At 47.9% G+C, this 25,212-nt stretch overlaps 2 protein-coding genes across 2 annotated transcripts in view; both read right to left on the bottom strand.

Annotated features, from left to right (window-relative positions):
* Positions 1-857: 857 nt before the first annotated feature.
* NCF1 (neutrophil cytosolic factor 1) lies at positions 858-9,542 on the bottom strand (the record flags this gene model as incomplete). Its single annotated transcript, XM_082008438.1, has 11 exons — positions 858-1,322; positions 1,923-2,065; positions 3,704-3,811; positions 4,681-4,798; positions 5,627-5,734; positions 6,266-6,388; positions 6,691-6,746; positions 6,885-7,050; positions 8,527-8,602; positions 8,948-9,028; positions 9,471-9,542. 11 exons carry the CDS (start codon positions 9,540-9,542, stop codon positions 1,204-1,206), a joined length of 1,170 nt encoding a protein of 389 aa, XP_081864564.1. The 3' UTR covers positions 858-1,203.
* Positions 9,543-16,379: 6,837 nt separating this feature from the next.
* GTF2I (general transcription factor IIi) overlaps positions 16,380-25,212 on the bottom strand; it is a gene marked incomplete at its 3' end in the record, with an annotated part of 83,754 nt that continues 74,921 nt past the window's right edge. Inside the window, exons 28-34 of the mRNA XM_082008666.1 lie at positions 25,006-25,116; positions 24,152-24,235; positions 23,148-23,331; positions 21,985-22,013; positions 20,496-20,561; positions 19,039-19,077; positions 16,380-16,438 (exon numbers count right to left, since the gene is read on the bottom strand). Of these exons, the coding sequence (XP_081864792.1) occupies positions 16,380-16,438; positions 19,039-19,077; positions 20,496-20,561; positions 21,985-22,013; positions 23,148-23,331; positions 24,152-24,235; positions 25,006-25,116 (572 nt within the window). The remainder of the gene's footprint in view (positions 16,439-19,038; positions 19,078-20,495; positions 20,562-21,984; positions 22,014-23,147; positions 23,332-24,151; positions 24,236-25,005; positions 25,117-25,212) is intronic.

The raw sequence follows: 25,212 nt of genomic DNA, 5'->3' as shown, positions 1-25,212 counted from the left end.
GGTCTTGTCTTAAAGGGGCTATGCCGCCCCTCCCACCAAGTGGGTCGCAACCCAAGCCAGACCCAGACCCAGACCCAGACCCAGACCCGGCTCTAGATCTAAACCTAGACCCAGACACAAACCTAGTCCCTGACCCAGAGCCAGACCCAAACCTAGTCCTAGACCCAGAACTAGACCCTAACACAATCCCAGACCCAAATCTAGTCCCATACCCAGAACTAGACCCAGACCCAGATCCAAGCCCAGGCCTAAACCTAGATTTAGACCCAGGTCAAGTCCCAAACCTGAATTCGGAAGCATGGAGGTGGCAGGGCTGGTTGTGGTGGCAGTCAAGCACAGCCCTCACACCATGCTCCCTCTCGCAAAGCAGCCCTATCCCAGAGGCGCTGGCCATGCTGTGATGGCCGCTGGCCTCCAGACATGGCGGCTCTCCATGAGGCAGCAGGAGGGACCAGCATCCGCAACCTTGGGGAGCCACTCACCCCTCATGCCCTGGCAGCCCCAGGGGCCCTGGGCTGCCTGCCCAGCGCCCCTCACACCCTACCACCATTTGGGGTGGCCACCTTGCCTCATGGCTCCTACCCCACCCCAGCAAACACCGTATCTGTACATCCCAACCCTTGCTTTTCACTAGAGGGAGCAACGCAGCCACCTTCCAGAAGGAAGCTGTCCTCTTTTCATCCCCTCAACCAAATTTCCTCCCCGCCAGCATCTCTCGCAAGAGACCCTTGCCCAATCCCCTGCCGGATGCGCTGGGGAGAAACGCCTTTCCTGCCGCCATGCTGCCGGCTGCCGGGCTGCTCCCCGGTGGCTGCATTGACCAGCCAGCCAGGCGGATGTTGAAATGCATCTATAAAGTGTCTCTCCTTTATTGGTGAAAACCACAAAGTCATTCAAAATACAAAGAGGGGATAAAAGGGAGTTCTAATGGCAAGGGGTCCCCAGTGGCTGCAAGAGGCCTCAGCCCCCCAGGAGCTGGTGGAGTGGGGCTGGGGCCCTCCTCACAGTATCATTAGGACATCTTGGGCTCGCCATGCCGGTGGATGAAGACGGGCACTGGGCTGCACCGACCTGGCCGGCAGCCCCCCGCGGCCTGCGGCGGCTGCCAGAGCCCCCAGGATCGCCTGGTCTGGCTGCGAGCCCCGGCTGCATGGGAGCTGGTGGAGATGAAGCGTCGGCTGGCTGGTGTGGGGGGCTGAGGGCTCACAGGATCTTTCTCCGGGTGCTCTCGGTACAGCGGTTCAGGATGAGGTCTTTGCTGGGACGGGGAGGAACAGCAGGTTGAGCCTTGGGCTTGTTTTCCTCTTGCTCGTTTTTCTCAACTGTGGGTAAAGTGGACGTACAGGTGAATGTTCAAAGGCTTCCTACATAATGGCCACCAAACCTCCTGCCTTGCCTCCTGTCTTACTGGAGGTCAAGGTGGTGGTTCAAGTCCACCAGTTCCCAGCAGGGAGCTCTGCTCAGGGGGGAGCCCAGCTCTAGGTCCACATGAGGAGCTACTCTCCCTTGGGAAGGTCATGGATCCCACATGGGGATTACCAGATCTAAACCATCTACCTCAATAGCAGCCTCCTTCTTCATGCACCACCTCCCTCTAAGTGCTTTGCTGACAGCTAACGTACATGATAATGATGAAGATAACAGTACCACAGGTGAGGTTAGGTGCATGGAGGAAAGCACAGGTCCTAAATGTGGGCTGACCTCCCACCAGGACCATACTGTGCTCCTTCTCTGTCAGACCTATAACCAGAGGTAAGAAGCCTCATTGAAAAGAAACATCTCCCTGCATGTGCTTTCCCCACAGGAGAAGGGTGGACAGGCAAGGTGTGACCTCCACGTGCTGTCCTACTCCAGCAACTGGCATTGGAGGGCACGGGCCGTGCCTGCAGGACTTCAGCCTGTGTCCAGGGCATCAGACTTACTGATGACGTTGGCCTTGTTCTGGAAATTTTCCTTCATGTTCCTCCGGCTCTGGATGTATTTCTTGCTGTTCCTCCTGTAGGTCTCCTGACTGATCTGCTTCCGGCTCTGCTTGTGGATGCTTTTCACATTTCGGATGGTGGATCTGTAGTAAGTCAGAAACAAAACTTTCAGTTTCTATGCAGGCAGCTCTCACGCCTCGTGCTTTCTCAGCGAGGATTTCCCCGGCCCTGTCTCTCCAGCCAGACCCCACGCTTCCTCCTCTGCCTCACGCAAACCCGATATCTGCTGTGCAGTTTTGCCCAGTGGAAGGCAGCAGGTAGATGCCAGCCCTCAAGGGCGGCCGTAGGTGAGACGTGATGTACAGCGTGTTAGGAGGCAGCTGCAGCACTGTGTTGGAAACAAACACTTGAAGGGTGAAGCCTGAGAACCAGCTTGGAAAGTAATGATGGGCACAGCAAGGTAGATTGGGCATAGGGCTGGAAGGATGAGATGGGCATGAGGTTTATCCAACAGAGTTCAAGAAAGCCCTGGAAGCAATCTATAGCTCTTGGATGGACGGACATACTGCATCTGTCCTGGCTGCAACACTGAGGCCGCTGGTGTGGTGTGTGGCATGGCTCCCCAACGCCCAGGGGCCAGTCCCTGGGCCAGGGGAACGGAGTGTGGGGTACATGTCAGCGTGCACCTGGATGTGTGGTGTTGAACCCACAGCAGAGAAACTATGGAGAGAAGTGAAAGGCTGAGCAGCCTGGGGCTGTGCGACAGCATGCTGCCGCAGGGGAACCCCCAGCGCTGGGCACCATCCCCAGGCAGGCAGACGGAGGCCACCGCTTTGTCTTCACTACCAGAGCATGAGCGACATGGCTCCTGACATCCATCCCATGGCATCATCCTCCTGCTCTCCTCAAGGCCATGGCCCCTTGCTGTGCCCATCTGCCTTCAGCATCTCCCTGGTTTGAGCACGTATCCATCTCAAAGTAAAGCTCTTGCCCACAACAGCAGGTCACCACCATTGCAACAGGGCTCAGCCCAGGGACAGCGTTCACCATGGTGGGGCAAGTCACTGTCCTTGAAACAGGCCACCTCACCTCCCCCAAGGGTATCAGTAGGAATCACTGCGCTCAAACAGGTCGATTTGGGCCATTTTACACTGTCTCACACTCAATCCATGCTCCAACAGAGCTGGATTTTGAGAGATTTTATAGCATGGCTGCTGTGTTTTCTAGTAGGGAAGAAAAGATAGCAGCAAGCTCTGCCCTTCCTAGCAGTTTTCTTTGCATCGGAATTAATGAGTTATTATTGCTTTTTATCTTTTTAATCAAAATAAAATCCCTTCCATTAGCTCAAATCCTCCCATCAGATTAGGCCATTTGGTAGCTCTGATTAGTCAAATCTCTCATCGCTTCTCAAAGGTTCAGTGGATGCACGCAGGAAATAAGAAAAAGGCCAATTTGAAAATGAAATGAGATGAGCCCAGAAAAGAAATTTTGCAGAAGGAGAAATACACCTGGCTGGAGGACCCGCCGGAGCAAAGATCACGCAGCCCTGCATCAGAAACGCTGGGGTGCCTCTCTGCCTGTGGGAGCCGGAGAGCACAGAGCTACTTTTGCCGCGGCCCTGCAGGATCTGCCTCCTGGTGTGTCTTTGGGCACATCTCTCCTGGGCAGTTCCTTATTGCCAGAGCGAGCAAGGGACATGACAAACCACTGTCTGGTTTCACTTCACCCCCCCTCAAAGAAGAGCTTTAGTCCTCCTCCCCTCTGCCTGGGGCTTCTCCTACCTCCGCGGAGGAGCACTGCGGTTCCTCAGCTCACTCTTCACGGGGGTGTTCGCCTCCCCAGCTTTCTGCAGGTACATGGAGGGGTAATAACCCGTGGTTTCGTCCTTCCTGCAGTGCAACACAAAGCAACATGGCTTGCAGTCTTGGCTCTGCAACCACCACCTCCTCGCCCCTGTCCCCAGCAGGATTGCTGGTGCTGGGTGGGCCATTTCTTCTCATGTTGCCTGCAGCAACAGGGGCTTCAACTGTGCCCCCACCTTGTGTGCCTGTGGGTCTCCCTGGAAGCGTGGCTTGAGTCCCAAGAGCAAGTAGGTAGCGAACAGAGCAGTGGCTCACAGCTTTCAGGATCTCACCAGCTCATGTTATCTCCCATGGGGGTTTCGCTGGGCTCCTGAAGCATTGCTTGGGGCCTCCTGCCAGACACCCCGCCACGTACTCAAGAAACACCCCCAGGTCCCCAGCCCGCCTCCCCCTCCAGCCCAGCACCTGGGCAAACACCAGGAGATCCTCCCGGCACTGCTCGCCCGGGCACAGCCTGGGCCAGGAGGGTCCCCAGGGTTTGGAGCCACGTCAACATCCTGCTGTGAGTGCGCAGCCCGTGGCTCTCCAGAGCACACACGCAGCTGGGGTTCCCCTTGGGAAAGCCCGAGTTTGCATGGCAGGCCAGGGCTGGGATGAAAGCTGAGGTTTTGCAAAGCAAAATGTAATGAATACTTAGGGGCAGGCAAAATAACAGATACTTTTTTTTCCATTTGCCTCCTTGAATATCTCTGAAGCCCCCAGCAGAGGAAGCCCCAGCCGCAATGGTTAACAGCTGGCGAAGCCACAGGCTACTAAAAGCAGCCGCGCAAGAGGAAGTGCCAGGCAGCGGCACCAAACGGCGTGTGGCTTTCACAGCCCCAATGAGGAGAACCGCTGGTTCATCCCTTCCCTCTGCCCGGACCCTGCTTGCCTGACTTGTTCTTGCCATCTCTCACCTGATGACCCACCAGCCATCGAGCAGCTTGTGGATGACTTCGATGGTATCACCCTCCTTGAGGGTCAGCTCATCCTCTTCCACGGCTGTGTAGCTTTTCTGGACAACGTATTGCTCCCCTGCACACAAAATTGGACAGCAGGTTGTGTGCTACCGCCCCAGGATGGGGCTCAGCCTCCCCAGCCACCAGAGGAGAGGAGGCACCAGAGCATCTACCCTACATTTTAGGCAAGACCCAGGGTACTTCAGGTCTCCAAGTTTGGATTCAGACTTCCCCCAGCCTTGTTGGTGCCTGTGGCTTCTTCCAGCCCCTCCAGCACCTTTCCGGGAGAAAGCTGGTGAATGCAAGCAGTGGAAGCACACCTATCTCTGCTGAAGAGCATGTTTATAATTCGGGTGATTAAATGAGGAAGAAGGAAGTGCTGTGCTAATAGAGTCTGTTGCAGTGTTTTGAAAACCACAAAGACAAAGCCTGGAGAGCAATCGGCATGAGTCTGCAGGACCCTCCCTCTGCGGCCCGCCATAAGGCCCTGCTGTCACAGTGGGGCGATGTGGAAGGCCGACACGGACAGCGCAGAAGCCACGTGCTAGGCAAAGCCTGCGCCTCAGTTCAGACGCTGCACATTTGCTAAGGTCTTTTGCTAAGCCAGCAACTCGGCATTCACCCAGCTAGCTCAGGACAGCCGCTGGATGAAGATGTGCATCTGTGATCAGCCAAATCAAGCATCTAATGCTGAGTTGCAGGTCACGGGAAGCTCCTGAGGTTGAGACTAAGGCACTGAACTATGACATTTACCCCTCCTGGCGGCTTCTACAGCAACATCTCTGTGTCCAGCCATCCTGCTGCAGCGTGGACTGCCCAACGGGGGCCTTGCAATGAACCGTCCCAGCAGGGAGCAGTGGCAGGCTGTGCTCTGGCGCACACCCTGCTCGCCCCAACATCTTACCTGCATAGTTGGGCTCCTGCTCTTCAGACTCGTCAGGGCCATCCATCGGCTCCAGATAGGCAGCTGGCACCCAGCCCCGTTTATTCTTCAACTGGCAAAACCACCAGCCTGCAAGAAAAGCAGCCGTGGGCAAGAGCAGAGGGTGTTGCGGAGGCACCGTGGGGGCACCGGGTCTGTCCCCGGCCGGGGCAGGCGCAGGCATCCACGTGGCCTGGATGGAAGGGACGGCGCCGGGGCCAGTCTCTGTTTACATGGTGCAACCAGGGAGCTTGGCCAGTTCATCCTGTTTTCTTCTGGGCAGGAAACCACACAGGCTGAGGCGTGTGAGGAGGTTGCACTGTTTTCTAGGATTGCCCCACACCCTCCCCAGCCAAAACCAACTGTCATGTGGCTCCATGTGAATGTGAAACATGTGCAAGGGGGTGGGAAGGTTTGGTGCTGCCGGTTGCATTTGCTCTGAGCCTCTCCTCTCCATCAGGAGACCCTGATGCAACCGCCTACTCTTTAACCCATGCACCGGCACAACAAGCTCGCGCGCTGCGTTTGGATGCGAGATGCAAAGGTAGTTCCCGTCCCTGCTGAAATGGTGGCCAGGAGGTGGCTGGGCCTTGGGGGCTCTCTGGAGGGACGGACACATACCGCTCTCGCTCTTCTCCACGACATCCACCATGTCCCCGGCTTTTAGAGCCATCTCAGATCTGGAGCTCTTCTCGTAGTCGGCGACGGCTCGGTATGTTTGCAGGACAATGGGGCCCGTGATGTCTGCGTGGGAGAAGTGAGAGATGTTCCCTCTCCCAGCCCCCGGCACAGAAATACCCCGTTTCAGCCAGGCCAAAAGCAGCCCCCAGACAGGCCAAATTGCTCTCCCAGCCTCTTCTGGTCCCAAACCAGCCGGATCCCAGGACAGGGACTCATTCCCCCTGAGGCTCTGGTTTCCTGCCCTGCAGCTCTGGCACAGAGACTGCGCTCCCGGTCAGGGCATCTGCCGTGGGATGGCTGCCCCTCTGTCTGCTGGGCTTTGCTGCTGCCGAGGCAGCCTCTGTCACCCCTCTGAGGCCTCTTACCGGAGAGGTTTTTCTTGGCATCCTTCGGCAGGAGGAAGACCTCGGGCTTCTTGATCCTGGACGGGTCAGAGCAAAGGCAGATCAATGCCACCCACCCGTCACCGCCGGCAGAGGTGCCCTCCCTGTGGGCAGCCGCCAGCATCCGGGGCCGGGGATGCAGGATCTCCCCCAAAACTGCAGGCAGCTGGACTCACTGGCTGTCTGTGACAGGGTTCATGTCATCAGGACGGACCTTGAAGAAGTCAACCACGTGCAGGCACCGGGAGATCTTGTGGGGCAGGTTGACCAGCGTGTAGCAGTACTCAGCCAGCGTGCCCTGCCTGTTCTGGGTCGAGCGCTGCCCGTCAAACCACTTTGGTGCTGGGGGAGAGGGGAAAAATCAGGCAGTGCACCCTGTTTTTACGCATTTCCCAAGCAGGCTTCTCTGAATCATTTTGCCCTCAAAACGAGTGGATTTGGCCCCAGGGTGCTGCATGGCTGCGCAGTGCCCGTAAAGGCAAAGCTCTGCAGGACCGTGGCCTGGTCTCCCTCGCTGCTCCAGCCCCGGCCCTGGCAGGCGCATGGGGGGCCACGCACATTGCCGAAAGAGCTGGAGAGAAGCTGACCGCAGGGCCACGGCTGTTTTGCAGAAGCGTTGCAGCCACGGGTTCCTCGTTTCGGCAGCGCGGCTGCGCAGGCGAGCGCGGCGCAGCGCCCAGCCCAGGTGCCGTGAACAGCGTGGAGGAGAGTGCCGTGCAGCCGGACTCGTCCCCTGCAGCCCGTGGACTCTTGCAAAGCTCATGCAAGCCCAGAAAAGACCCCGTCTGACCACGTTTCAGTTATGGGATAACTCCCACGTCTATGCTCAGACTAAGCCCAGCCGCTGGGCCACAAACGCGGCAACTGCACTGGGCCACAAGGAGGGACTCGGGGGACCAGGCTGCGGCCGGGGCAGGCATGCACATCCCTCTGTCCCGCTGGCCACCACACACCTCCTGCAGCAGCTGCTCTTGACCCCAGGGCACCAAATTGCCTTTGGCAGCCCCGACCCACAGCGGCGTTGAACCCCGCGTCGGGGCACATGTGTGCAGCCAGCGGCACCCCCGCACGCCCTGCAGCAGTCCGACGCCTGCCTTGTCCCCCACGCTTTCAGTTCCCCAGACCGGACAAGGACACTCCGAACAGCCCCGGCGTGGCGGCGGCAGCGCGTAGGAAGGGTCCCGGCACAGCGGTGTCAGTCCGGCCCGAGGGGAGCCCCGTGGCACCCGTGCTGCTGCGTGTTTATTCCTTCTCGAGAGGTGTCGACCGCAACCTGCAGCTATTTCTCATGCTCCTTCCTGCCTCCTTTAAAGCAGGAAATTAAATGAAAGGGGGAATTTTGCTGACCTGCACCGTGCTTGGGGACAAACCGCCAGATCTTTGGATCAGGAGTTCATTCCCTGTCATTGAAGACATATTGCATCGCTTCCTCTTACAAAATATCTGTGTTGCCATAAGGGTAAGTAACACTGCAGTAAACACCGACCTCAGGGACGGTGTCACCAAAGGAAGGCTCGGCTCAGCTCAGGCTCCCCAAAGCCAGACCCTTTGCACCAGCCCAGGGGTCGGAGCCAAAGCTCGGGGAAGTGTCCCAGGGGAGGGGGGACGGGGTCTGCGGGGCTGGCGGGTGTTGGGAGAAACTACTGCTGCTGCTCAGACCGACCTTTCTGGTGTTTCGATTTCCAGCCCAGTGGAACAGGAACAGAAATTGCCCCAAGCACCTGCGTGGGAGGTGGCCGGCAGAGCTCGGCCCACCGAGGAATTTCCCAACCGGCTGCAATTTCTATTTCAGCCCCCAGCCCCGCGCCTGCCCCTCACCTGGCAAGTGCGGGATGATCCGGTTCTCCATGTTGATGTCCCCGGATTCAATGGGGAACATCTCCTTCAGCACTTTCTGTGGAGCAGAGCCGGGCTGTGAGAACAGCACTGGGGGACCCCCTGCAGCACCCACGTCCCCACCTGCGTTTTGCCCCCCTTCCCGGCGCGCGCCCCGCTGCCCGCTGGCACGTGCTGGCTGGACCCCGCGCCTCGACACCGGGAGAAACCTGCCAGGGGAGCACAGAGCTGGCGGCTCCCCGCTTCAAGGGGCAAAGAAGATTGAAGCACAGGGTCCCAGGAGCCTCTTTTCAGCCAGGTTTGTTTTGGGGCAATTTCAGCTAGAATTTGCCCTCCTCTTTCTCCCAACCCCAGGCCCTGGTGCACTGGGCTGGGGGCTGGTGCCCACCCCGGGACGACTCACGTGGAACTCGTATATCTCGGTAAAGCGGCGGTAGACGAGCTTTTCGGAGAGGTCGTTCCACTTCACCAGGAACATGTAGACCTGAGGGGCAAGGCAGAGGCGCTGCAGCTCTGCGGGCAAGCGGGACCCCGCGCCCCGCTGCGGCCAAAGCTCCCGGGGAGCCTCATCAATGCTTCCATTTCAGATAAACCGTGTTTTTCTTCCACCACCTCAATGCGGGTAGCTCTGCCCAGGCAGCGAGCGAGGAGACAGAAACATGCAGATGGGTGGGGATCAAAGAGGGACAAGCACTTTCCAAGCCTGTGAAGTAATCGACGGCTTGCAAAGGAGGTGCCCAGAATCTTGTGTGTTCAGGACATTCTAGCCTCTGGCTGCCTCCAGCTCATGCCAGACGCCGTGACCCCCCCCAAAAAGGATGCTCTTAGGCCCTCGATCACAGTTATCTAACGATATATGCTGGCCAGGCTTTTTACCCCCACCAGTTCTTGCTGCTCAGCTTGTTGGAAGGTTGCTGCGTACTCACATAGTGCTGGCTGGGGAAAAACCTTTTCTCGTAGCCCAGCAGCTGGATGTGCCGGATGAAGGCATCCCCCATAGCTGCTCCCAGCCGCAGTGTCGCGCTCCGGCCCCTGCTCCTGCCTCCCCGGGTGTCTTGGAGTCCTCTCCTCCCCTCTGCCTTTGCACAGCTCCGCTTCGCCGTTAAAGCCCCCGGGGAAGCGGAAGTCCTGCTGCAATCGCGCCTGTAATTGTTTACCCGCCGTGGTTTGTATTGAGTTGGTGTTTCCCGTAGGGATTCTCCAGCCTGGCCCCTCCAGCGGCTCTGGGGCTGGGAGGAGGCGGGCAGGGAGGAGACCTCGGGGATGCCCTGGGGGCACCCCTGAAATCAGAGGACAGTGAAGGGCCAGGGCCCGGTCGGCTGCCCCGAGAGCCAAGCGGCCCCTCCGACCGCTGACGCTGCCCCGCGATGGCACGGGGTGTCAAGGACAGACAAGCGCCTTGGCAGTGGCAACCAAAGGAGTCTTCACCTTCTTGAGCAGAGCTGGATGGGCTGAATGACGCATGTAACGCGCTCCCCGAGCCCAGGGATGGCAGCACCATCCTCTGTACGGCTGGGAGACTGTCCTGCGCTCCCAGGGCAGGCGGGGAAGCTGGGGGCACGGCACAGGCAGGTGGGGCAACCACAGGCTGCGTGTACAAAAGCTCCTGCCCTTGCATCACTGTTTCCTTTCAGTCACCTGCAGCTTCCCCAAAATCTGCCCCCAAAAGGCTCCCTTGAGCAGCCCCTGAGGACCCGAACCAGCCTCAGTGCCACAGCTCCGCTCACTGTCTTACCTGGCCACAGGGCTGCGTGGGAGCACCGGCCACAGGGGACCCCAGGCATGAGGAAACCCCACGGTGGGCTAGAGATGGACCCCTGCCTCCCACTTGGAGAGCATGAGGGTCCCCAGCAAAGCCCCTCCGAAATGGCAGCACATCAGCATCCTCCTCCTCCGCCCCCGTCAGAGCAAGTCCAGACCCATGCTCAGCTGGGAGTGGAGACATCTTGGTCAGTGGGGCAACACCCGTGTCCCTGTTCCTGGCAGCAGCACCCCCAAACCGCCAGCGGAGCTAACACGGGCTCTCCCCACCGACCGTCAGCCGCAAACGGTGGCACAGGACAGCCCCTCCGTGGGCTAATACCCTCATTAGCTGTAAAGACAAAAGCTTGCCCTGACTGCGTTAAAAAAAATAATCAAATACTAACCATAGGTTTCCCCTCAAGGATGAATGAATCTCAAGGATGGTGCTTTGCAGCTGTTGAGATCAGAAATGATCATTTAAATTTGGTTTCTTATCATTTTAGCACGGGGACTTCCCTGTACGCAAGGCAAAACCATGCAACCTGGTAATATTAAAAAAGAAACCTCCAGGGCTGTTTGGATTCTGCTTGGTTAGCAGCCAGATCGCTGCTTCTTATGCAGAACCACCACAAACTTTGTCATGAAAGCTAATTTCGTAATTACAATTGTTTGTACCACATTTAAAACTGCGTGACAGACAGCACATTACTGGAAACCGCTTAATTCGCATGTTTCTTCCCGTTTCCTCATTCCTCATCTTGTGATGTGAGAAACAAAACGGAGCTTGTAGATCTCTCTGCTGGCGATGGGTTAGCTCACAGTGAGATGCGACACGTAACTCCGTACGATACACTGCTTACTATTTCCATCAACAGTCCCATAGTTACTGGGTGTCAAGAAGGATAATTTTAGAATAAAATTCTGGGAGGAGTACTGACTTATCTGATAAACAAGCTGAGTTTAAGGAGCTCATGAGTCGATTCGTGTTTTGTGCAGCAAGGCTGGCATCTGAATGCAGGACCGGATTTTTGAGAGAGATGGAGAACTTCCACTGGCCTCAAGCAGTGCTTTGCAGCAATATACAACTGCTTTGGAGTGAGAACAGCAGATATGGGACTGAGGCTGATGGATTTTAATCAAGGTTATTGAAGATGAAGCACTGGAGGTTTAGAGTTTCTTAGGCAAGTGGACTATCCTCTTTTCTGCTCTACCCGTAATAAGTACCAAAACCTCCTAGAAATTAAAAGCTGAAGAAAGGAATGCCACCCTAATTTTGTTCAAACTGTAATTTTGATTTTTCACAGTTTAAGCTTAATTCAATCCAGAGCCAAGGGAGGCGTTTATGTCGCTGATGGCAAACTGCTGTGTGTGAACAGTACTACGTGCTCCAACAGCTGTTGCAAAATCACAAAAATGAAAGTTTGCCCTCTTCCTCAGCAGCCTCTCGCTGATAGGACAGATACAAAAAGAAATGAAGGAGAACGGGCTCAAGTTCTGTATGCATTAAACTTCAAATCCCAGGGGAAAAAACTCTGGCCAGCAGCTGCATGACGGAGGTGCTGGACCTCATCTGGCACGTAGTGGTTACCGGTGTGAGAAAAGCCGGGGTGCCGTACCTGAGGAACAGCAGGCTCCACCATGGGCACCCTGGATCCTACACTACTTGGATCGAAAATTCCTATTTAAGAGAAAGGAAACGGCCCAAGGTGCAGCACGGGCTTTTTAAGTTCAGTAACACAGAGAACAGACACTGGTCTGCTGCTTCATCTCCACAAAGCTTCTTTCCTGTAACAAGAAAGAGTCAGAGCACTGGCAAGTTGTTGCAATTTTATTTATTTACTTGTTTATTAGTACAGCCAAGGCTTTTTAGGGCATTATCACTCAATAGCCAAAGAGTGACACACCTCATGTATTACTAGTCTGGAAATGAGTGAGATTTTCATACACGGTCAACATCTTAAAAGTCTGCTACCTGTTAGAACTATATATAGAGATAGATAATTTTTAATATAAAATTGATATTTGGAAAGTATGAATATTGGTGCAATTATTTTGTCAGTCTAACGTCTCTCTACGGGATATAATTCAAAATGTCTGAAACCAGAAAGAGACTTCAGTGCTGAACACTGACGCACCCATAGGCATTACTGCAAGCCCAGCAGCGGGACGGACACAACGCACGCCACCACCCTAACTCCCAGCGTCACATAAGGACTCCCAGTCTTTCCAGCAAAACCACTGCATCAGTTCTCGCTTTTTTTTTTTTTCCAGCTCCTGCACGCAAAGCTGCAGGATGTCCACACTGCGCTGCTATATACTTGACAAGGCAGTAGCCTGGAATCACTTGTTTTCAGAGTTCTTTTGCTATGATGCCTCGTCCTCATTTTGAGCGAGCACTGACAACTCTATCAGCAATATACAGCCTTGCTGGGCCGGCAGCTGTGCAAAAAGTGCCTCCTAAAGATAGCTGAGAGTGGATGGACCATGCCTCCGCTTTTTCAAAAGGGGAAGCTGAGAGCCAGCTGAAAGCCCGGGGAAAGCTGCATTAACTCATTTCCCTATTCTAAACCTTTCTAGCAGCAATCATGAAACTGGCCGTCACCCCGATAACAACCAATTTATAGAGGCTCGGTAACTGAGCACATCTATTAATCAGCGGTGAAATACGTCAGTGGTTATAATCTAGGACAGTAGCCATCCGGCTGGGAATTCACAGGTAAGTAAAGTCAACGGGCTCCGTCCCATGGGACTGAGATAGCGGCTGTTTGCCGAGGCAGGAAGGCAGCACTGCGTCGGCTACACTGCGTCGGTTCCCATCTGGAGAGCTGGAAGGTAGAACCGGGACGAGCGTTTTCAAAATGACTCGGCGTGGAGCTAACCCTGCTCCTACTGACACCAACAGTGCAAGGTCCCTATATCTAAGTGGGAGCACTCAGACCTGCGCGGAGTAATTGTGAAAATGCAAGCGTCCCACAGCTCTCCCTTGCCTCTAGAATGACAGAGCGTGCGCTGCTCTGAATTCATCTGCTGAATTTCAAGTTGCTCCCAAGGAACTGACACCGTATCCAATTGAACTCAAGGGTTCAAAATTTTCCTTGAAGATACGACAACTTCACCCAGCTGGAGCTGGATTTCTGTCTGAACAGCATGACTGGAACTTCCTTCCTTTGCTGGAATTAATAGCTCTGCATGTTCTACCTGCCTACAGAATTACCGCTAGAACTTGATTTGTTGTGAAATATGTAAATGTATACTGCATGGACAGCCACAAGAACCATCAGAAAGGTCTTTATTTCTTAATCAGGGAATAAGGTTTACCATTTGTGCATAATGCAGTCATCCCAAACTCATGCCGATAAAAGAGAAACCTTTACAATAATCAGTATCTTCTCTACAGAGATTATCATATAGCCAGAACTTTACATCTCTTACGGTTTGTGAAACTTAAAAAAAAAAAAAAAGCGTACATGAGTCTCTTACATGATGTGGGGTGTAACCAGGAGTATAGGGGACTTAACTTTTGACATAGTAGGACTTACAGCAGCATACGTTTCCGTAACTAGTTCTAGATAAACGCAAGGGCATTCCCCCACAGCCTTCAGGAGAAAAGCTCTCACACAGGTCCATGCGAGTTTTGCCTACGTTAGGACTGCAAGACCAGACCCGTCATATATAAACCATCTGATATTCTGAGAAGACATGCACTTACTACTTTGAATTAATGGAACAAACTATAACAGGGTTTAATTTAAATTGATTCCTAATTCACACACTGAAATACTGGCCATTTCACAGTCCAACTCATTAATGTGTACTAACGGTCAAGTGAACCAGTTTATCTTCTATTTATGAAAAACTTATGAATTGTGATAGATATCATAGGAAAAATTAGTTCAAATATACAGATACTATTGTCCAATCAGCCATTAAAGGAGTAAGAACCAAAAATTAATGATTTTTTTTTTCCCAAAGTAAAACTAACAAATTGAACTACTTGCAGGAATTTTTCATTTAGAAAAGCTGAGATGCATTCAGGTACAGTGAAATTCAGCTTTATTGGGAAATGGAGACAGCCTCTTGTTAAGTCCCTGTTGTTTTTAATCCCTGTCATCTCCCCAGCACTGCTGCATCAAATTTACTCCTTATAATATATTCCAAAGGAAAACCAGCCATTCCAAATCTACAGTCATTCTTTGCTTTAAGTCAATTCACAGAACTGCTGAAAAAGTAGACATTTCTATCTAAAAGTACAAAAAGAGTTTGTATAGAAGGTACTTCTCTTATACAGTTATATTACACAGCTCAAGACAGTCCCAGCAGGCTCTTCTCAGAACTGGGTGCTTCTGACTAGATAAGAAAAATTACAAAAGTGAGTTAGTTTCATTGCGGCTCTGTATCTTCTTACAAATACGAGTAGTTTGCGTTGCCTTTTTGAGTCCTTTAGGTCTACATTCAGAAAGCATCGCTCTCAAATATAAGATTACATGTGTGCTTCAATGCTCTCTGTAAGAGTGTCGATCAAATATTTGCTTTAGTATAAATCCAGTGGATGGCCTAAAGCATCCAAAAATCCGAACCACTGCAGCACCAAATTGTGCAGCTACTGCTCAGAGAAAATTTCTGTGATCTTTAATGGACAAGTGAAATGGCTTTTTATACCCCCACTGGGTGAAGTGCTTCCCACGACAAAGTGAAAGTTTTTCTTTAATCTATTTTCTCCTGCCACGTTCAGTTTTATGACAAATATTTCCAAAGCAGACTTCACCAATTTGTTAGGAAGACTACTCCTGGACTTCTAATTCTCAGGACACGGCAGCTGGCATGTTGGCACGTCCGCCAGCTGCTGCCAAATCATTTCTGGATTTGTCCCTTCAGACAGTCCCTCACCCCGATGCCGTCAGCAGCCCTCCCGTGCCAGGCTGTTTATGCCGCACGGACGGAGGGCCATGGCCAAGGCTGTCCTCGTCTCCAAAAAGCCGGATGGTGCCAGGAGTGAAACCCGCAGGCTCCCGGCTCCCCCAGCCACTGCTTCGTGGCGGGGCAAACCGCGGTATCGCTCTCGGCAGGAATGCAGAACCAGAGCTCGGTTTTGCTGACTGCCTGTCTGCGCCCTCAGAACGGGAATTACATTCCTATAAAAATTCCTACAAAACAGTACACAGACGTTTTCCTCTCCGAGATGCATACCGTGTCTTTTTCTCACTAAAGCTAGACGGGTTACAGCTTGAGCATACTAAACAAGTGCATCCAACTTTCTATCAATCACATTGCTAAAATATCAAACACTACACAATGAGGAAGATCTCTGGAGTATTACCAAAAAACTGAAATGGGAAAAAGCACTACAGAGCTGTGATAGCTTAAAATTGCCATTTTCTCTGATGAAGCGTAGGGACTCACAACCATGTGGGTCTGCCTTTTACATTTGGTGACGCAACAGCATTGCCAGCACTGTTTTCCACCTCTCCACCAAAATGTCATTTTTAGCAATGAGTGAAGTTAAAAATAGCATTAGAGATAGATTTGGACATTTTTGCGTTGTAAATTAAACTAAGCTTTTCATAAAAGAAAAAAAAACTTTTAAAAGAAGTTGATTTATCATCACAGCTAATAGCTTTACCAAGTGTCCCAAGCTCAGACAATATTGCAATCATAGCGAAGAGCTTTCCCGCTCAATTACAATTTGGAAATACATAGGCTTTACCAAGAATAATAATGCTCTTTCACACAACCATGTCAGAGCTCTTCGTAAACACTAATTCCCTTAAGCCTTCATTTACTCTGCTTCTGAGGTATGTAATTACCACCACCCATTTTTATTTATAAGCCACATTTTCCTGGGACTGCCTGCCTCACAAACTTGAACACAGTGCGCTTTATGTCGTATCTGGATGAGGTAGTGAAAACATCCTACATTTTATAGGTGAAAACTGAGACAAATAAAATAATTCACAAGCAAAGGAGTGGTACCTTCTGGCATTCAGTCCTGTATCTCAGCCCTCTTCTCCCCACCCCAAAATATAAAAATATTATTCCTTGACAGGTGTTGACTTCAAGAAACACTGAATTCTTTTACCCAGTATTGATGAGGTCTACCACGTCGGGTCTGGTTCTTGCTTTATTTGAGAATTTTCTTCTGTTTCTGTAGTATCTGTTGAAAAAGCAGTAATGAATGGAGGAAAAAGGGAACTTCCCAACCAATTTTGTTATTGTTGTACTTAGTAAGTAAAAAATTATGAAAATATGAAAAGCATTAATTTAACTTTTTAAACTATTTAAACAATAAAAACATATTCACAGCAATCTGATTCTGTGGAAATTACCACAATTACTTCAATGTAACGGCAGCTTGGGATCTTACAGAACTAGTTTTTAAAGAACAGAAGTAAAAATGGGCATTAGAAGTGTATAAAACTTACAAATGCTTTTCACGTAGCTGAAATACTCACTGGGCCAGAAAGATACTTAATCCAAAAAGGAAACAACACATAATCAGTGAGAAATGTCAGATATGTCACTGTTTTGCGCTGCATCCTGCTCTTCAGTCCTTCTCCCTCCTCTTTGTCAACCAGCACCGTTCCTTCCTTCAACCCCTCATGGGATACGCGATGCTGGGTGAAGCTTTTCCAACACTCTCATGAAAGTCTGTAGCTCCTGACTTCAAAAACATCAGGCATGACCACTGTTTCACATTTCTTAAGATGCTGTCTTCCAAAGCTAGCTACCGACATCTGAGCCTACCAGTGCTCAAGCCATGCCTTCTGGGTTAGTTATTAACTTAACTCTTGCACAAACTCTTGTTTTCACAGCACTGACTATTTTGCAGGGTTTTTTTTCCCGTCTGTAGGACTGCTTCTCTTCTCAACTAGATACAGATTTCCACATTATTATATTTCAATCTATCCAAAACAAATTTCGACCCTAGCTAATTCTTCTGCTTCAATGCACAGCATCACACAGGAAGGCATGATATGCTTAAAAAAAGAGGAAGAAGTTTTATCTTGTTAGCTAAAGCATTCATCATCTTTTGATACAATTTTTTTCTCATTTCCAGGAGATTTCATTACAAAATCTTTGCTTTTTCTTGTTCACAGGGACGCTTGGAGGTAAATCAAAGGAATCTCATGCCTGTATAGCACTGCCTATATGACCCTGAGCCTGATTTTGTTCTTTGTACAAACAGAGAATATTATGTTGGAAGGAAACTGGTTTTTCACTGAGGTTGTTTGGAAGGTTCGGAGCTAGGGTAATTCATCACTACAAAGCCAAGCCATTTCACCACATGATCATTTTATACCTTCCAGCCTAGTTCCGAAGCGATTTTGAGTTCTTTAGCAATTGCATGCTTTTTCTCAAGATCATTCCTCTGGTTACTGGGTCTGAATCCAGTTTTAGATGACAAATTAAAAAACACGCTTGTGTATTTCTTCAAAACCATCACTTTGAAGGCCCATAGCTGGATTTCCTCCACACAGAAGTATTCAGGAACAACTCTCTCTCTCCTTCATCATCTAACAATTTCAGTGATCCCACATAGTTTTGGCATTATAAAGACATCTGATGTTCCAGCTTTCAATAACGGTGAGCTTAAAAACTGCAGCTCAGCTCTTCTGTGACTCTAACACTTGCCGCCTTTTTGTCTTGACTGCTGCAACAGGATTGATCTATACTCCAAGACAGACCTACTCATAACCCTTGGAGCGAACCTGTAACTGAGCTTGTAACACTAGTTCTGCTTGAGCATGTTGGCTTGTCTCAGAGTTCAGGGACATGACAGGGAAACTGAAGCAATGGAGACTGGAAAGGGCATTTCGCTGGAAAAGGATACGGAAGAACAGGAGTGCTGAGATTTGCTGCTTTCTCAGCAGGATTAGGGAATGAACTCAAGTTGAGAGTTTTAAGATGACAAGTGCTGATGCACAGCAGCCTCCATCCCAGTGCTGTTGGCTGGGTTGCTGTCAAGCTCCTACTGAGGTATCAGACAGCCGCCTCAGGACTACCTGGCACGAAAAACTGTCACAGCACCTCGGACCCCCTGCGCCAGCCACGCCAGGGGCAGCCACAGCCATCCCGGGCCGCGCTGACAAGCTGGGGCTGTAGCAGAGGCGGCGTCGACAGGACCAGAGCACACAGCAGACACCAGCACCCCAATTCTCTGGTCAGTTCAGTATTCCTAAAGCTCCAAGAACACATGCAAAAGCACGGGGCGGGTAGAAGATCTCCAGCCTCCTTGGTCTCACATACATCAACATCTGAGAAAGATACAACTCAAGTATATTCTTGGACAATAGGAACACTGGATGTTTTTCAGAGCTTAGGTTCTGCAAGAACAATAGTCCCTCTCCCCACCACTCCCTCACAGTATATGCAGGCCAATAGGGCATTCAAATTTCCTGATGACGGCCATCATTCACTTGCATAAGTTGTGGAAACTACTGCGTTGAATAACTAGATGCATCGCTCAGGATATGAGCAATCACTCAAAGCCTATATATAGTCATGACTCACCAACCAAGAACAACAATTCATAAAACTGCTTTGTAAAATGATTTGAATAATAACTTTTGCTGCAGAGTATTTTTCACATGATGCAGTGTGATATTAATACAGATGAAAAAATGTCCTGGGAACCAATAAAAGCCCTTTTTTTGTTGTTTTGATCGTCCTGCCTCCTTTAAAAAAAGAAAGACGCAACTTTGTTCAAGATGACTAAAAAATATTTGTTTATAATAACTGAAGACAAACACTTACCTCCTACAGATACTTCTATTTGGCTTGGTTCAGCTGGCTCTTAAATTAAAAAAAATATAGTCACATGAATATGAATATAGTTTCAACAGTATCAGATATGTATCTTTGAAAAATTAGGAAAATTAAGTTTTCCCTGAAAAAAGCCTCATTTTTTCCCTTATGATCAGACTCAAATTTCTTTGAGTCTGAGATAAATGTGTGTATCTATAGAGTCTGAAACAAAATGTAAAAAAATACCCAAACATTTATTACATTACACTAACAATTTCTCTTCTGAATATGGTTCACTATGGCACACATATCACCAAGTTCTAGCAGAACATAACGTGCACTTGCACAGAATATACCAAGTTTGGACCCACTTTATTCAACCTCCTTAAATATAAAACTGGATTTAAAAAAAAAAAAGTCACCACTTTTTCTTAGTATTGTCTTCAGTGGTATATTTTGGAGTAGGTGTATTTTGGGGGACTGTAGGAAGGTGCAGAAAAGAGTGAAAATTCCATCATGATTTTTCTATTATCTATGTTGATGGATAATAGAAAAATCATGATGGAATTATAGATGGACAGGTGTTGGAAAAGCCATTTCATCTTTTTAACACTGCAGGTGAGTTAAGGACAGACAGACTACAGCAACGTCACTGACTATCAGCAGCTGTTTTCCTCCCTTCCACCACCTCCAAAGGTAAACAGAGGAGCCAGTAGTTTCCTTTATAATTATTTCCATCATACAAATGTCCCTCATTCTTAAAATGTTTATCAAACGTTTTTTCTTAGCTTCCCAGTTTCTTTGACTAACAGTTTACTCAGTCAATTGCAAAAGGCTTTCCCGCGCTACGCCAACCTGGGATACGTGTTTTTAAAAGGTCTGCAAATATTTAGAAACTATATTGGGTCAAAAGGAAGTTGCACAACTACATTTACTTTAGCTACTCATAGCATAAAGCTAACTTCTCCATTCAGATTAAGAGTCACGATGTGTGTGCAGTCCAGACACAGTCTAGCAGGGGTTACAGAGCTGGGCAGTGAGTAGAAATTCCAGCAAGACCCCATTCTAGGTTCTTACACGTAACACAGGCAAACTTCACTTGGCTGAACATCTGTCTGGTGCAGACACACACATACTTTGAGTTAAGCAGACAGCAATGAATGGATACTGAATTGGTTTTATATATTGCCCCTACCCATCCTTCTTTTCAGCTCGCTCATCATCTGCAAAAAATCCAATCAAGGAACATGCCAATGACACAGCCTGAAGGAAGCAATGGCTCTTTCTAGTAATTTATTAATATTTAATTGCTATAAAAGTCACTGTTGCACACCATCTGTCAAAATAAAATGGCTCATCATGAGCAGCGCATACCCAGGACATGACTACTAATATCATCTGCCAGTAAGATCGAGCACTCCATACCCTACCCCTTCTGCAAGGACACGCATCATGTTCTGCATCACCTGGCAGTACTGGTGCTGCTGCTGGTGCTGTTGGTGGTGCTTCTGCTTCAGCTTTTTCCATCAGCTCTAAGATTAGACATGATCACTGTTTAACTTCACAATGAAAATGGTCCCACATGTAACACAAGGGCAATCTTACTTCTTGAATCTGCAAATCCTGAAACTTGTTGCATGAACGGGTTACTAACACTTGTGATTGAGCTGCAGTTCAATACTTTTTGCTACAGAGAAAAGCATTCCCTATCTTGCCTGCAAGCACCAAAAATCTCCTTGCAAGTTCTCACATGTTCTTCAGAATAAACATAATGCATCACACCTACATAAGCAGTAGGCTCAGAGCCTTTCAGTCATTCACCTTGGTAACTATCAATATCAGATCACTTTGATCATAATTAATGGACATGGATGCTGCACAAACCCCACATGTTCAATGACCAATCTGCTCCTCCAGTGACTGAAGATGATCAGGTGCCTGTGTTGTTTTTACTCAGTATATCAGCTAGCTTCAGTTCCAAAACATGCTTACAGTTATGCTGGATAGACAACAGATTACTACTTCATTTCTAATTCAATTCTCTGGAAATGCTATTACACACTTACCTGCTTGGAAGGTTCCCTCTTACAAAGGGACCTTTTTCCCACCTAAGAAGGTGTGCCTAGGACTGGTGAGCAGGTCAGTGTGAGTTATTAACTAGAATTATCTTCCTGAGAACATTTTTACTTGCAGTTCATAGACCTCAGCATGTTAGCTGGAACATACTGGTGGCTGGATGCAAGTGAATGAACGCTGGGTAAGGCCAAACAAACAGCAGTAGGTTATTTGGCCTCTGAATTTCTAATCTGACATTGGCTCAGAAAAAGAACATGAGGCAAGGGACACTCTAATGACAGTGTTTTGCAGTTTGTTTTTTCTCTTAAAAAATCTAAAAAACCAGGTCACAACTATTTTAGGCAACTGAAAATACCATGACCTCCTTTTTTTTTTCCCCCAAACAATTTCATTAACATGGTCAAATTGGCCATGGCATTTCAGGTAATTACACTCTGCCTCTCTAAACTGTTACAGTTTCAGCAGAATGCAGAATTTTTCACTGGAACACAGTTGTGCAGCTACTGGAAAGTTCTTGCTTATTAACGTCTACTGCGATGGATCCGAACCTAAAATGTAGGCACTCCCATGTAAGTCTGTTGCTCAGTCAGGGTCCTAAATCTCTTTGTGACTCTGCAGCTGAAAAATACAAAATCAGTATCTTGCATTTTCATATCAAAGTTAATGCTAATTGTATACTGTTCTGTAAATTTATCACACTGCTCTCAAGTTAATTGCACATGCATGTTCAGTCAGGAAATCTTAATGAGACAGACACAGACAAGAGTTATACATAGAACTCAACCACTGTGGAGCCTCTGCCACTAAGTCAAAATGCAGGAAACGAATCCTAGTAAGTCACAAAAATACATTTGCTATCATTGTCTCATAAATACTTACGATTGTTAATCACAAGTCCGGGAAATGGTCTGTAAAAAAAAATTTTTTTTAAATTTACTCATTCTAAAACATACTGCATGAGGTCTCTCTCCCAAGGCAACCTCACCTAACCTTTTGTAACAGAGGCCATGCTAAAAAATGAACAGAAAGTCGAACAAAAGAGAAGGAATCGTGATAGCAGCTCTTGGGCACCGTGGTTTGTTCACTAGCTTTTTGAGCAGTAACATACACAGAAAGATCTAAATCCTTCCCTCAGCCACCACTAATTAACAAGGGAGTCACCTCTTCGTCAGAGCTCAGTTAAATAAAACGTACCAAGCAAGGGTCCTTTCAGTTAGAACACTTCATGATTAAGGGTTGAGAATTCAGACCCGTAGTAAAATATCTTTAAGACATTTCCCTCTCTCTAAAGACAAGCTGATGTTTTTAGACTACTGTGAAGCAGTCTATGATTTGAGAAGTTACATAAAATGATAAATTTATGTTTTAAATTTCTGAACTCCTTTCTAGCATGATTCCAAAGTTTCATCTGTTCCGTTTCATCCATGCAAACATACTTTGTATACATGTGTGTGTGTACACATGTCTATGGAAATATACACATACAAATAAAATTTACTTACATTGTAATTGGACAATATTGTATTTTTAAATATTGTAGATGACAAACTCATTTTGTAGGGAAAAAAACATTTATCAAAGACTTAGCCCTAACTCAGGATTCTTAACACAACTGAAATATTTTAAAAATATTGATAATAATACTACTACAAACATACTATTTACTGTTAAAAGCCAAAAAGCTATGGACTGCTCTCAAAACTAGATCTTATAAATGGGAGAGTAAGGCCCACAACACTTTAGGACTCTCTTATATAACATTAATAGACTTCAACTCAAAAGACAGCTTGCTGTAATATGCAGTATTAATAACATTCCCTTTGTCATACTAAATTGGACGTGTCCTCCAAAGTGTTACCATCTTCATTCATGCTATGAACCTCCGGGCTTCATTTGAACTGATATATTATTATCCAAAAGAGCCAACATCTTCCATTATTCAAAGATGCATGGCAACTTCTATTCTTTCAAATCTCAATTTATTCAAGCTACCGGGCTGTCCTCGCAACATCTGTACAATCTAATCAATGGCAACTACATACCGAATGACAGTAAATTTGATAAACTCTGCCGATTCCAAAATCTTCCTCATGGAGCTGATTTCCAGATAACTGGGAGCTTTAAACGCCACGCCGGGAGGCATCCCATCCACCACCACACAGCCGGGGTTGATAGTGATTTTTCTGTATGGGACTTTCACAGGAAAATTCATACCAATGGCTTCACCTAAACGAGAGGGGTTGTGTTTATTTTCAAGTCTACGTATTTATGATTACATTGAAGAAAAAGTCCTCAGATGATTAAGAAACTAAATGCAAACCCAAGCTTTCTATCAGATCTGAAACTCTGAAAATTCACTTGACAATGAAACCATTACAGCGTTAGAAACAGATGTTTAGGATTACACTCATGAACATTACTACGACAGTGTTAGTTACAACTCCAACCGTGTCAGCTCACCGTATAAAGAACACAGATTCTGTTTGTACTAAAAATAGGTATAGAACAGGATATCTAAGGAAATAGCTACATGAAGAAAAACACGGTGTTTCCTGCAATGCCACAAAAAGCAATTCAACACAGCACTGGTGAAGGAATTTCAGATAAAAAACCTCAGGTCATTACTGCTGTACAATGAAAACACAAAGTAAAAAGGGAAAACTACACACAGCAAAAGGTTAGGTTGCATTTTCAAAATTACTCTAGTCCCAAGTATTAAGAGGTCAGGATTATGAAGCCCCAAGAACAATCATGGATTGCCAGCAAAATAAATGTTTCATCGATGTTTACACAGAAATAAAGACGAACGGGCAGGGAAGACACAACGTAAAGCAATCTGTACTCTCAGGATTTTTTGTTTAAAACACCAAAGAACCTACATTACTTGATTCTTTTTGAAGTCAAAGCCAACATTCATATGCAATCCTCAAATTTGTTTATTTTAATGATCATATATATCATCCACTGTGATGATTCAGTAACTTCAATATGAACAACATTAATTGCATTCACACCTATGTAAAAATGGGAAGTAAGAAGCAATTACCAAATTTCCGGCTAAAAAGATCATTTACTTGCTCTCTCAATTGTCTGGCCTTTTCCACTTTTGACAGACGCTCACTTTCATCATCTGGAAGAAATTGTTAGAATAGCATCAGAATTAAGCAGGTTTTTTTTCCCTGACGGTTGTTTATCATTGCGTGTTTACACAAAGCAGGTACACCCGAGTTCTTCAGAACAGGCGCTGTCTTTGTTCCTAGTTTTAGCAGTAACATAGAATTGTAGAAATATGCAAAAATAGACGGTTGTTAAGAAATCTGTGAGAAGCTTCAAAGTATTTACATAACCAACATCAGATTTACGGTCTAGAGATGATTTTGTAAACTGAAGCTAAACCCTCAAATTATATTTTATTTTCTTACAGTACGTGTAATGATGGGGAACGGTAAAAGCAAAGTGACCATTCAATAGATGGCCACAGCCTGCAATATTCCTCAGGTTTCTAATGAATGTAATATATGCCTGAGAAAGTAGCAATTGCTGTTAAGACAAAGCAGTTCAGTCTGCATGGTTATTCAGTTCAGTCCGAGCCCTGACCTCTTGAAGTCACCAAGAAAGATGCAAATCGGCATTTAATTTAGTACATACGAAAAAAGGGAAAAATAGAGATATTTCTTAACTAGGGGCTGGGCCACGAATATTCTAGAGATGTCATTGAATAGATATTCCTGAAAGTTAGAAAATATTTAACATCCCAGGAAAAATAGAATGCTAAATTATGCTCTTTGTATTTACATTTCAGTGAAGCAGCTTGACTGTAGGAAAAAACTTCAGGCTAAACAAATGTCCCAAAGAATATAAGCACAAAAAGTCTGATGTGAAACCTGACAGTATACACACCTGGTATAGTTACTTGAATGATGTTAAGATCTTCAACACCTGCAGCTGTGTTCGCCACTGTGTTTGTTGTGGCACTTGCTATATTGGCTATATTAGATGAATTATTTTTTCCTAAAAGTAAGAGAATTGGTTTAAAAAACAGTTGTAAGAAGCCCAAAACCTTGATCGTCATATATACGGAAAATACTGCAAAATAACAGATATTTG

Source organism: Phaethon aethereus (genome assembly GCF_964289735.1).
Source record: "Phaethon aethereus genome assembly, chromosome: 19".
NCBI classification, from domain to species: Eukaryota; Metazoa; Chordata; class Aves; order Phaethontiformes; family Phaethontidae; genus Phaethon; species Phaethon aethereus.
The sequence above is the reverse complement of the archived record's forward strand: the minus strand, read 5'-3'. Positions and strand labels throughout refer to the sequence as shown.